The sequence below is a fragment of the Paroedura picta genome, chromosome 5 (genome assembly GCF_049243985.1).
Source record: "Paroedura picta isolate Pp20150507F chromosome 5, Ppicta_v3.0, whole genome shotgun sequence".
NCBI classification, from domain to species: domain Eukaryota; kingdom Metazoa; phylum Chordata; class Lepidosauria; order Squamata; family Gekkonidae; genus Paroedura; species Paroedura picta.
The window spans coordinates 102,264,276-102,277,737 of record NC_135373.1 but is presented as its reverse complement, the minus strand read 5'-3'; the positions used below and the strand labels follow the sequence as shown (position 1 = coordinate 102,277,737).

General features: G+C 44.7%; 1 protein-coding gene across 3 annotated transcripts in view; it reads left to right on the top strand.

Moving 5' to 3' along the window:
* Positions 1–307: 307 nt before the first annotated feature.
* The window catches only part of CYTH4 (cytohesin 4), a 34,769-nt gene continuing 21,614 nt past the window's right edge, over positions 308–13,462 (top strand). The window contains exons 1-4 of one of the 3 annotated variants that reach the window (XM_077339593.1): positions 308–445; positions 8,952–9,034; positions 11,638–11,699; positions 13,014–13,080. In XM_077339593.1, the coding sequence (XP_077195708.1) occupies positions 424–445; positions 8,952–9,034; positions 11,638–11,699; positions 13,014–13,080 (234 nt within the window). In that variant the 5' untranslated portion in view covers positions 308–423. Of the gene's footprint in view, positions 446–8,951; positions 9,035–11,634; positions 11,700–13,013; positions 13,081–13,462 lie in introns of those variants that run through there. The other 2 variants (XM_077339592.1, XM_077339594.1) reach the window with 2 other exon arrangements.

Below are 13,462 nucleotides of genomic sequence, written 5' to 3'. Positions count from 1 at the left end.
CCATCCCTTATTCTACTGTTCTTTATTATTGATATACAACACCTTCCTTGGAGAGTCAACGTACCTTGCACTGGCCCTTCTAAGGCTCATGTTACCTATGGGCTATGTCGAGAGTCAAGACCCTGCTTGACAAGAACAGAATGGCTTTTCTTGTCGATATGATGCGCTGACACTGTGGGTTTTCCAGGAAACACCCGAAGTTCACTAGCGTGCATGTTGCAATATGAGCAAATGGTTTCCTCCGTCAATCAGAGCAGAAGAGGAGGAACCTGGAGGAAAGGGAGGAGTCACAAACCAGAGCAGCTCTCTTAGGTTGCTGCCTGCTGTTTAGTTATGATTGCACCAAAGTCCCTTTAATTCTGAAGAAACAAAGGGGAAGAGAAACCACCAGCTACACTACATCTGCGGCCGTTGTGAGACTTCATGATGGATGTTTGTCCCACCAGTAAGTCTTCTTTTAAAGAAATTTTGACTTTACCTTTAGTCTGGGAATCCTAAATGACTCCTCTGAAAGGAGAACAATCGACTTAATCCTTTTGGTTAAGGGGGAAATGGAAAAATGGGAGTTGCTCTGATTTTAGGGTGTTGCAAAGGGCTGACAGTCTTTTTCAGGTTTTAAAAAAGCCTGCCAGTATCTCTAAAGAATCTGTGACTGAAAAGGAGAAAAGCCAGCTCCTATGCCATTTTGACATAAGGCCATTTCCTACCTTTGTGGCTACACCAGTTCTTTGAGAGTGTGTCCTACTGAAATACTGGGACTTCTTTCTGAGTAAATGGGCATAAGTTTCTGTATGTATCTGCATTGGTGTAATTTGTGATGAACGCACATGACACCTGTGAGAGAAATGTACAATTCCGCATGCTGGCATTTCAGTGAAGTACACGAGGCAAAAAGGGAAATATTAGAATAAGTACAATCCTAAAAACTAGATTTGTATATTCTCCCTCCCCCCTCCCCTGGTTCTTGTGTAGGAGTGTTCCACAAAGCCACACATTTCTTAGTTTCAATTTAGCAGGGGTTGGGTCTCAGCAACCCCCTTTAAAGTCTCAAAAATCAGATGAGATGATAAAATGAAGACCTGGCAGGGTTTCTTTTCTATCTCAGACAGATGCTTGTGTCCCTCCCACCCCAGCTTCGTTTAGAACACTAAACCACCAATCCTAATGCCATATACAGGAAGCAGAATGTCAAGATCTATTATGTGCCCAGCAGGTTTGACCCTGCATCATTTTCATCTCAGAACGGGGTACCCAAACAAAGGCAAGGAAAGCCAGGGACACAACAGCTCTGTAGCAGAGTCTTTCAGGAGACACAGCTTGTCTTTCAGGTTAAGCAAGACTACATGAAATTACCTCTTCTCTAGAGAGCTTTGAAAAGGGATAGATGCCCCTGTCCTCCTTGGTAGCCGATAAACTGTACTGGAAATATAGTTTAAATAAACTATAGTATTGGATCAACAACATGGGAGTATACCTGAAGTTGGTAGCAGGTAGGATTATCATACCCATATTGGGCTCCACCATTCAAGGAGATTGACTAGTTGAAATGTACTCAGAGAAGAGTGACTAGGATGGTTGAGGGATTGGAATCCATGCCTTACAAGGACACTTGGAGAGAGCTGGGTATGTGTAGCTTGGAAAAGAGGAGGGCAAGGGGCAGTGTTTGCTAGGGCATTCTTTGCCCCCTCTGGGCCACCATAGGGCAGGGACAGGCCCTGTTGGCCCCCACAGTGGCTAAGGGAATATGGATTCTCCCGTGTTCCCTTAGTCTGAGTCAACTGAGGGCATGATCTGCGGCAGGCCTGGGAGGGGGCCTGCTCAGTGGCTGAATTATGTGTAAGCAGGGATTTGTTCTGCTTCCATATGGCCAGTCTCTCGGCATTTTTTGCCCATGCGGAATTGGCCAAACTGTAATTTCTTTCATTTCTATAGTCTGTGTTTCATTTTCCTCAACTCAAAGTATTGACTTATCTGCATGTGCATAAATGAGTCTCTTCAACTCCAAGAGACTATCTGTGTGAGTTTCTACCGCCACCCATCACAAGCCTCTTCATCCACCTATCAGGAATATTCAGAATGGAGAGATCCATTGTCTTGTGGACACTAGAAAGTTAACCCCAGGCTTCCCTTTTGAGAAAAAAGATAGTTCCCCCCCCCCAAGACACTGGCCAGACCTGGAGAAATCTATCAGTATCTCTAAGTGTTAAATTTCCCCACAGATGGATCTAAGTAGGCTTTCCAACACAACCATTACACGTATAAGAGATGCCACAAAATCCATGTCAAATTTTTATAATTAAGATTGAAGAAAATAATTGTGAAGTTTGGGGCACAGATAAGCAAAGTCATCTGAAACTCAATCCTTCAAAGACGGAGGTCCTGTGGCTGGGTAGGAAGGGTCCATATGAGGAAGAACGTCTGCCCACGCTGGAGGGTGTGCAGCTCAGTGACTCGCTCCACCAGGGACCTGGGTGTGATCCTGGATGCTTCCTGCACAATGGAAGCCCAGGTCACAAAGGTAGAACTGCTCGCATTTTACCACCTCCACCAAGCCAAACTACTAGTGCCCTACGTGGCCCTGGAACACCTAGTCACAGTGATCCAAGTGACAGTCATATCTAGACTGGACTTCTGCAACTCACTCTATGCAGGCCTGCCCTTAACCTTGATCTGGGAATTACAGCTGGTCCAAAATGCAGCAGCCAGGGTCCTCACAGCAACATAAGGTGACCAGATTGTCCCACTTTTGGAGGGACATCTGGGGGTATCTGGCAAATTGTAATGTTGAAATTAAAATATATATATTACAATACTATTTTTGCATTCTATGCATTCTATGAAACTTTTTCTTGCTCCATATAGACCAAATTTTTAATCAAGAACCCCCCGGTCAATGGTGTTCCACTTTACCAATGTTAAAATCTGGTCACCTTACAACACCATGGATGGTCACCTTACAACACCACATTCGGTCTGTCCTCCATCAGCTGCAATGCCTACCAGTAGAATTCCAGATCAGGCTAAAGGTTCTGGTAATTACCTTTAAGGCCATGCATGACCAGGGCCCTGTGTATCTGAGGGACCACCTCTCTGCCTATGCCTGTCAAAGATCCATACCACGCTCTACCACCACCAACCAGCTGTGGATCCCTGGCCCAAAAGAAGCCCACTTAGCCTCAACCAGGGCCAGAGCCTTCTCTGTCCTGGTCCCCACCTGGTGGAATGAGCTCTCGAAGGAGATCGGGACCCTGATGGAACTAAAGCTATCCCTCAGGGCCTGCAAAAAGGAGCTCTTCCTCCAGGCATACGGTTGAGGCTGACTGAAATGAGCAATGTCTACAGGGCCCTTTATCTCCCTCCCAGGAATCCATACACCCATTCTGAACCATGGAGCTGTTTAGAATAGAATGATACTTTCAGCTATGGTTGCCAGTGCTATTATTATTATTATTATTATTATTATTATTATTATTATTATTATTATTATTGCTGTAGTCTGTTTATATATTATATAGAGCTAGGTAATTATATGTTATACACACACACACTCACATACACAAAGTTCCATGTACTGTTTTCCATTCCATGTGAACAGCCCTGAGCCTCAGGGGAGGGCAGTAAACAAATACAATAAAATAAAAATAAATAAATGCACATGGGTTTTCAGAACAGATCAAGTTACAGATTATATACAACCTTCACACTGGCCCTATGAATGATTTATGCATATTTTCCTTTATACACACATTCTCATGTTCTGTTCACCTCATGTACAGCTCAGCACTTGATTTTTTTCCCAGGTACTGGTCCCCTGTTTCATTTGTAAAGTATACACGTGTTGATTTACATGTGTTCACTGTAATACATGAACAGGACTTCTCTGGAAGGTTCTTGGGATAAAGAACTAATAACAGGCGGTTCGGCCATACTTGGTCTCTGGGCATAAGCATATTAGAGAGCCTTGCATTTATTTTTACTGAGCTGCTCCCTAAGCCTGTGTTTTTTGGCTGACCTAGGGCCACTGAGAGGGAGAACTACCTTGCAGTAGGTCGAATTGCTCTTGGAGCCCAGAGGCTTGGACAGGGTGTTTCTGGAAATAGTGGCAGCTTCTCTATTCTAATCAAGTATCCTATTCTGGTTCTTCTGAATGTGAAGGAGGGCCAGAGAACATTTTTGTGGCAGCCCTTCTTGCTACCTCCTGGAGAAGACTAGGCATGGAATAAAATCTTGCCAGTTTACACAGGCTTATTTGTGAATCCCTCCCTAAATAATATTTCAGTACCTTTGCATGCTGGGTGTGGTGCAGTTTGCAGCTTTTACATGGGTCCCCTTAGTTGTCCCTTTAATGTGAGTTTGATCTGCAAGCCATTATCAAGCAATGAAAGTCTTCACCTGCACCTTACCACATACTATTAAAGGGAATTGTTTTCCTGGCCAGCTGGCAGTCTTAGTGAGAGAGAAGAACAGCCCACAGGCCCTTCCCACACAAGACCTCTGAATTCCCTGAGGACAGTAGCTTTGACTCCCAGATAAACAACAACACTCCTTAAGACCTACTTCTAAAGACATGGGAAGTGGAAACTTGTTAACTTGCAGAAATGGGTGGGGGAGAAGCTGAAGGAACTTCTTCCCTCAAGTGACAGCCCTGATCTGAATCAGCCCCTGTGGCACTTACGATGTTAATTCACAGCAGCTGCCATCTTTATCATGTTAAAAAAACATAATGGCCTAGAAGGAAAATGGTGACTAGGTAAGGTTGCCAACCTCCAGGAGAGCTCCTGGAGTTACAACTGATCTCCAGACAGCTCACGTCCCCTGGAGAAAGTGGAGGCATCCCATCCCATCCCTGCTCCCTCCCCTCCCAGGTTTACTCTGAAATCTCCAGGGATTTCCCAGCCTGGAGCTGGCAACCCTAATGCTAGAACCATCTGAGTCTGAAGCACCCTGCCAGGCTCCTGCCCAAGACCAGCTGGCAGAGAGCTCCCTTGCGTGGGAAAATAGACATCACCCAAATCAGAATTCCATGTTTTTTCCTGTGGGTTTCGGTTGTTCAGCTCACATTGCTCTTTAGAGGATATTTCAAAGCAGATACTAGTCTTCTGTCCACTGGTGGATCAAGCTGTGAAAGTCAGGTTCTCTTGCCAATGGTTTCTTTTTTAAGACATCTAGCAGCCAGCAATTTTGAGGAAAAATGATCAGATTATCCACCATCTGCCCCAAAACTGAATCTACAAAATGACTGCCAAGAAACAACAAAGAAATGAAAGAGCATAAATTTAGCTCACTGACCTTCTTTATGAGCTTTAAATATGACATATTTTTCTTCATCCCTTTTCCCTTTTCAATGTGTAAACTGGGCTGAATATCATTTTATTCCTCTCCTGTTTTCCTTCTGATTCGTCAGATGGGCAAATCATCCTATTTCTTCACTCATTCTTTGATAAGTAGCCTTGCAAAAGAACAAAAAATGATAGCAGGAATTATTAAGAGTCTGAAAATAAAATGTCTTTTACCATACATAATGCTGCTCTATGGCGTGACCACATTTGGGATGCTGTGCACACTCTAAATTACCCTGTTCAAAATGGAGCAGAAACAGGCAACTAAAATGAAGGAAAGGTTAGAATACTTTTCCTTTGAGCAGAGGCCAAAGCATTTGGCTTCCTGGTTTCTAAAAAGTCAATTAGCTGGGGGAGATTGACAAACATTATAATGTCAGAAACACTCTTTCCAGCATGGTCTGGTGGTGAGAAGGTTGGATTAGGATCTCAAAGGCCAAACCCCTGTTTTGCCCTGGAAGCCAGCTGGATGGCCATTGGTCCTTCAAATACTCTCAGCTAAAATAGAATCATTGAATCACAGAATAATAGAGTTGGAAGGGAGCTCCTGGGTCATCTAGTCCAACCCCCTGCACTATGCAGGGCACTCACATCCCTATCGCTCATCCACTGTAACCTCCCACCCCCTTGAGCCTTCACAGAATCACCCTCTCTGTCAGATGGCTATCTAGCCTCTGTTAAAAAAAAATCCAAAGATGGAGAACCCACCACCTCCTGAGGAAGCCTGTTCCACTGAGAAACTGCTTAACTGTCAGGAACTTCTTCCGGGTGTTTAGACAGAATTTCTTTTGAATTAATTTCATTCCATGTCCCTCTGGGGCAAGAGAACTCTGCTCCATCCTCTATATGGTTGCTGTCTGAGGATAAAATGGAACCAGGGAGAATTATGTTATGAGCTGCTTTCGGTTACCACTGGGGAGAAAAGCAGAGTATAAATATTTAAGTACACAAAAGTAGTCACCTTGTCTAATAGCAACAGAACTTGCGGTTGCCCAATGAGGGGTTCAGATTAATGCATGCAGGTGTGTCTGTTAACAGCAATGGCCAAAATGAACTTTTCTGTGCCAGATGCAGAGGACACATTATGGGAGAGGACAGAACTAGATGGATGCTTGCCTTGCTCCAATCGGATTATTTCTCATTAGGAAACAAATCAGTTCCTTGGACTGTCATATTAATTTGAATGGACACATTACGGATACATTCAGTCAGTCAAAGCTTACGATGGGGGGGTGCTATTTGTTCCATCCCGTTACACCCCCCCCCAAAGAACTGTGCCATAGCTTCCTGTTTTCTATTCCATATTTAGCAACTCTCCTGCACATGAGATATAATATAGAGGAATAGTTTCCAGTGTGATTGGAGTGACCTATTGTTTCTATCCAGACATGAGAAGATAAAGCACAGAGATAATGTTTTATAACCTTCCCGGGACTCAAATGAATAGTCCGTAGCCTTTAGACAGGAGGGTCTAGAGGTCTAGAGCAGGGGTGGTCAACCTGTGGTCCTCCAAATGTCCGTGGACTACAATGGACTAGCAAACGCTGGCAGGGGCTCATGGGAAATGTAGTCCATGAACATCTGGAGGACCACAGGATGACTACCCCTGGTCTTAGAGGGTCAGGGCAATCACCATAAAGGTCTTGCTCCTTGGCTGTCAGTGATGAAGCAGTGGACAACACCTGCTGCTCATCCAATCTCATGGCTCATGAATTGACCATCTCTGGGAGTCAGAGTTCACACCACTGGGAGAAGCATGGCTGGCTGATACTGGGGCAGCTTTAAAAACATGTAATACAGGCTGGCCTGATCTCATCAGATCTTGGAAGCCAGGTAGGGTCAGCCCTGGCTAGTATTTGGATGGGAGACCTCCACAGAATACACATGGAGCCAGTTAATGACAAACCACCTCCAAAGGCCTCTTGCCTTGAAGACTCTACTGCGGGGGTCATCATAAGTCAGCCGTGACCTGACAGCACTTTCTGCCACCACCAAGTAGGACTTTCTTGATAGATGTGAATGGACTGCGTTGGGTGTAACTCTACATAGGATTGCACTATAGTTGGTTATCTACAGTTTGTCATTGTTCAATAGTGACTCCCAAATCTGCCACTTATGTCCTTCTTCTTACTAATAGGGCCATTTTTGCTTCTCGCTGTACAATTCAAAGGCTCTCCTTAATATCCAGTTTAGTTTGTAAGAGAGATCTACATTTGGGCCTGGACTCTTAGTTTCATTTATAGGAAGGGCTTCCCATTTTCTGTCAGATGCTTGTGGAGTGCTCTGGGCAGTCTTTATTTAACTGCAGGACCTGGCGCCCCAAGACCACCGCTTCTGCTTTGGCTTGGCCTTACGTGAGTCATACTGTGGTCTTTTCATCTCTGACATCATTCGCCCAACTTCCTAAGCCTGAAAGCGGAACCGAGTGCAACTTTTCAGGCCATTTCTGCATGAAGCCACTTCTTTAGTAGCAGGGCCCCCTTTGTTTCTGCAAATCGTTTCAGCCTCATGTAAGATGGAGGAAAGGACAACAAAGGTATTTTTAAAAATAGAAATATTTTAAAGTCTGAGAACAGGGCTACATTCCCGCAGAGCATGAACTTATCATTATTTGTGCAGAACCTTCCCACAAAACATTTACTTAATATGGGCAATTTGCCACTCAAGGGATGATTTACACTGAAGAAATATGATCTACCCCTCCAGGAGAGCTGGGCATGAAGAGAATGGGGAGAAAATACTAATATTGTCCCATATTTTCTTTCCATCTCCTTGGCATATATTTGCACCATAAATTGCAATGTGTAGCTGGGAGAGATGAAAGAACAGTTGGTTGACTTTGTCAGAGAAAATAGCTTTTTAAAGGTAGGGGAGAATCTAATGGTACTCAAAGAAGATACATATACGCCTCTCTGGACCACGTATTTGGCTACATTCAGACGTTATGATAAATGTGATTTTCAAGCCATCAAATAATCAAACTCCAGTTCCTACAGACAGCCCAAGTTTGTGGTTTCAAACAAGGACCTATCTCTGATCTCTTCAGCTTTTACTAATTGTAATTGGATGGGAAGAGCCTCTTGTGGCGCAGAGTGGTAAGGCAGCAGACATGCAGCCTGAATGCTCTGCCCATGAGGCTGGGAGTTCAATCCCAGCAGCCGGCTCAAGGTTGACTCAGCCTTCCGTCCTTCCGAGGTTGGTAAAATGAGTACCCAGCTTGCTGGGGGGTAAATGGTAATGACTGGGGAAAGCACTGGCAAACCACCCCATATTGAGTCGGCCATGCAAACGCTAGAGGGCATCACCCCAAGGGTCAGACATGACCTGGTACTTGCACAGGGGATACCTTTACCTTTAATTGGATGGGAGTTCTGAATCTGTTGAGCAGCAAGGCTTCTTGGAGCTACCTAGTCACAGAGATGACAGGACAGGAAGAATGTTTTTGCTCCTGGGAAGCAAGGAGTAGATAAGAAGCAGACACATCAGGATTTAAGCACAAGCTGGAATATGTTGCATTCATCTGGTAGACCTACCAGAGTCTGATGCACAAACCATGGCTTAGAATGCAGCAAGAATGGGGGTAAAAAGTTTCCTTGTGTGGCTTCCTTCCAGGTTCGTCTGACTTGAGTGAGACTGAAGAGACTGAGATCAAGATAATCAAGCAACACAGGACAGAGCTGCTGGAGGACATTCAGGTGAGGCTTGCTCCCCTTCTGTAGATGGGTCAACATAGTATCTGAATAATGATTTGGTTTCTCATGAGCAGGAAGCCAAAGGCTCTGCTCCACACATCCCAAAAATGCCATTCAGAGGCTGCACCCATCTGGCAAGGACTCTCTGTTTTGCATTCATCACTGCTGCTAACATAGACCATTTCTGCATTAAGAGACATACTTTGCTTTAGCCTCGCTTTGGATTTCCTTTGGATGCTTCAAGTAGATGCTAGTGTTTCTGCATTTGGGCTTTCCTTCCCTTATTTCCCAGGCTGAAGTTCTCAACATGCTTTCCACACTGAATCTGATGGAAGCTTTGTTTCCTTTCCCTTTTCAAAAAATTTGTATTTTGCAAAATGGTACCTGATTATACCTTTGCTTTCATTGTGCCCCTTAATCCCACCATTTAGTTCCCTTAATCCCCTCCTCCCCTTCCTGCCAAAGTGTCCCGAATGTATTATTTTTAAACCCTGAATTATAATATTGTAAAGTTAAAACATTGTAACGCTGTTGTGTGAAACTGCAAGACTGCTTTAAAAAAACAAAACTTAGAAACAGCATTGTAATGTGATCCCTCCCCTTTTACTTAAAGGCAGATTTTTTGGAATAGAGAAGGAGGAAGAGAGGGAGGATGGTGAGGAGGAAAGGGGCATTCCCAAACAACTCAAAATGACGGGTGTGGGGGGAAACCTGATTGCATGCATTTCTGCATTGGGCAGCCCCAAATTAGATCTTGTTAGACCCTGTTTGAAAAGATGAAATCCAGTTTAAAATGCAAATATGAACGATATTGCTAGTGTGGGAACAGTTACAGAGGCATTCACATCAGCAGTGCAGCATCCACGTTGCAGTTTTCCATTCACTTTCCACCATCGGCCGCTGTACCACCAGAAGACCTTTTCAGGGCTCTGTCTTCATTTTTTCTTAATTGGCTATTTCTATATCATGATAGTAATTATTGATTTTCTTTTGCAACCAATGCCATGGTTGTAAAGAACCAGCAGAAGGAATATGGTGGCAATGTGGTTGGGACTATTGAAAACGTGAACTTTCCCGTCTAGACAGCATGCTAATGGGCTTGGGCTGCATTTGTTCTGAAAAGAACAGAGCAAAGCAGGTTTGAGAAAGAGCTTGCTGAGCACACAGAAAACAAAGAAAGTGAACCATATGAGGATGATGTCATGTGGATGCTCCAAACAGCAGCAGTCCCCTTCGGGCACAGAGAAGAACAGGCGTGTGAAAACGGGCATGCTTTACGGAAAGAGCCTTAGGCTGCTGTTCTCTGCAGGCATACCTTGGTGAGGGATCCACTAAATACAGTGGGACAGACATCTCACACAATGTGGCTGAATCTGGACTGTGAGCCTTGTGTTCGACAATCTTTGTTCAGCTTCAGACTTACCTTTGTAAACCGCTGCCACTCAGCAAAAGTTCTTCATCTGAGAAACAGGAGTAGTAGCAACCTACCATGTAAGGCAGCCTTTCCCATCCTTTCTATCGTTGAGAACCCCCCAAATGTTCTTCAAGAAACCTCAGAAGTGATGTCAGCAGGCCACACCTCCCTTCCCCACCCCCAAAAGTCATTTTTATGACTGGGGCCCCACCCCTTTCCACCCCTTCCTGGCCCATTATTGCCATTTGGGGAGAGGAAGGTGGGATGACATAACCGTAACTTCACCCAATCAGTGAAACCCTTCCAGGGTCAAGAAGAAACCCCAGGGTTTCACGAAACCCCTGTTGAGAAAGCCTAGCGTAAGGTAACACTTATTCGGGCTGAAACTGCCCTGCACATTTCTGGTTGAGAAGCAGCCATTGCTCAGGGGAAGAGCAGCTGCTTCACACACAGAAGGCCCCAGGTCCCATCTCTGGCATCTCCAGTTAAAATGACAAGGCTGTGCATGGTGTGAAATATCTCTTCCCTGAGACCTGGAGAGCACTGCCATTCAGAGCAGACAAAACTTTGATAGACCTGGAGTCCGACTCAAACACGGCAGCTTCTGATGCAGTATTGTTGTTTTCAAAGTGCTTTGATCATTCTATCATCTCCTGATTTTTTAAAAAATGTTATGGAATACCCTTCTTATCAGGCCTGACTGAACTGAGCCCAACTCTCATTTGCTTATTAAAGCCAGCTTGTTAGCAGTGCCGACTTCAAATCTGGTGAGCCGGGTTTGATTCCCTACTGTCCTACATGCAACCGGCAGGGTGACCTTGGGCTCGCCATGGCACTGATAAAGCTGTTCTAACTGAGCAGTGATATCAGTGCTCTGTCAGCCTCACCCACCTCACAGGGTGTCTGTTTTGGGGAGAGGAAAGGCAAGGCGATTGCAAATCACTGTGAGATTCCTGGTAGAGAAAGGCGGTATATAAGAACCAACTCTTCTTCTTCTAAAGAATTGCTATAATTGCTGAAAAGAACAGCCATCCATTTCACACATGGGCTTCTGCCATGAATGGTTGGCCATTGTGAGAGAAAGGGTGCTGGAATAAATGGACCACTGCTCTGATCCAGCTGGGCTCTTATGTTCTTATGATCGGAATGGACTCATGATGTTCTTCCCCTCACTCTCCCTCTCTTTCAGAAGCTAAAAGATGAGATTGCTGAAGTGTTTGCTGAGATAGATCATTTCCAGCAGTCACAGTCCAGGTGAGGAACCATCCCCCTATGACGAGAACTAGCAGAGCAGGGAAGATCTATGGCAAGGTTGCCCTTGTCTCTGGATACAGATGGGATCGATGGCCTTTCGCAGAGCCCAGACTTTCGGTCCTTTTTAGAACACTTCCCAGAAGAAGACAGTCTTTCCTGTTTCAGCTGGGCTGAGAGCCCATAGGGTGCTGGGCAAGGTCAAAAAGGAACTGCCTTTCATTAGAGAAAAGCCACTGCAGCAGTCTGGAGCAGCAGCAGCAGCAATAAGCAGCTACTCTGAACTTAGAGAGAGCCAGTTGCCAGCAGATTGTCAGATCCCAGAACTCCAGGGCCCAGGAGAGTTCCTGGACAAAGCAGATCATCTACTAAAGTCCAGCTGGGATCTTAGGTCCCCAAGCAAGGCCAGCTGCATGCCAGAGACCCATTTCTTGAGTGAAAATGCAAAGAAAAAGGGGCAGTGCTTTGAATTACAGCTGTGCATTCCGGTATTCTTAATAGACTCAAGTTGTACTTTTTACCTCTTGAAAAGCTAGTCTACGAATAACCTGAGGTAGTTGGCCTGATTCTGACTCCTCCCTTGAAGGGGCTGAGTTGTCACCTCCTAGGTTCTCATTTTTGTAACTGCTCTTTCTCTGAGCAGTTTTCAGAGAGATGATGTAGTTCAGGGATTAAGAGTGATGGATAAGGGAACTCCCTGTTTAGTTCCTCAATTATTAACTTGGTCGACATAAGCAAATACATGTAATGGTGGTCCAGTTGACTCTCTTCTTTTTTTTTGCCATCAAGTCACAATTGACTGATGGTGAGACAACCCCATAGGGTTGTCAAGGCAAGGGACTTCAGAGGTGGTTTTCTGTTGCCTGCCTCCTCATCCAAATAGTAGTCAGAGCCAACCCTGCTTTCCTTCCAAGATCTGGTGAGATCTGGCTAGCTTGGGCTATCCTTTTGGGGGATGAAAAGTATCTTTAGGAGGGGGAAACCGGGTGTGGAGAGGCTACAATAAGAAGGGGATAGGTAATCATTTCTCCATTAATTGGATCCCTGCACACATGACATAAACTTTGGCTGTACATTCTGGTTCCATCTAAAAGCAGTGAGCAATGAATATGTTTATCTGTAATACACCATCCATCAGTTCTACCAAATTTGTGTAATGAAATAGTGATGTCATGGTTATGTGAAACAATTCTGCGGGAAACAGAAGGGGAAGATGTGGATTTCTTTTTAAAACGCTGAAACACTCAAGAGACAAAGCCAGAAAAATGTTCTTCACTGATCTGTTCTATATGCAAATCTCCATCCTTGTATTTGCAGCAAACTAATCCAGAGGGATAAAATTCTGTCCACAGGAAGGAAGAAATTTAACATGGACCCCACTAAGGTAAGATCAGATCTCGTTGTACTTTGCACTGCACGAGTGCAGAAGGTTGCCGTTAGTTATCATGGTTTCGGTTCTCAAAAGACACAGAATCAAGGGGTAGTCAAACTGCGGCCCTCCAGATGTCCATGGACTACAATTCCCATGAGCCCCTGCCAGCATTTGCTCAAGGGAATTGTAGTCCATGGACATCTGGAGGGCTGCAGTTTGACTACCCCTGCTCTAGCCTATATAGGTGTGTGTGTGTAGGGAATGTTGTTTGCTTTTAAGAGGAAAGTCCACACTGCCCTGCATGAGGTATCTCTGAACCTGATAGCATCTCATATTATCAGATAGTTCATCCGATTAAAGTTCCCTGCTTCAAAGAAACACAGCATGCGGTGGA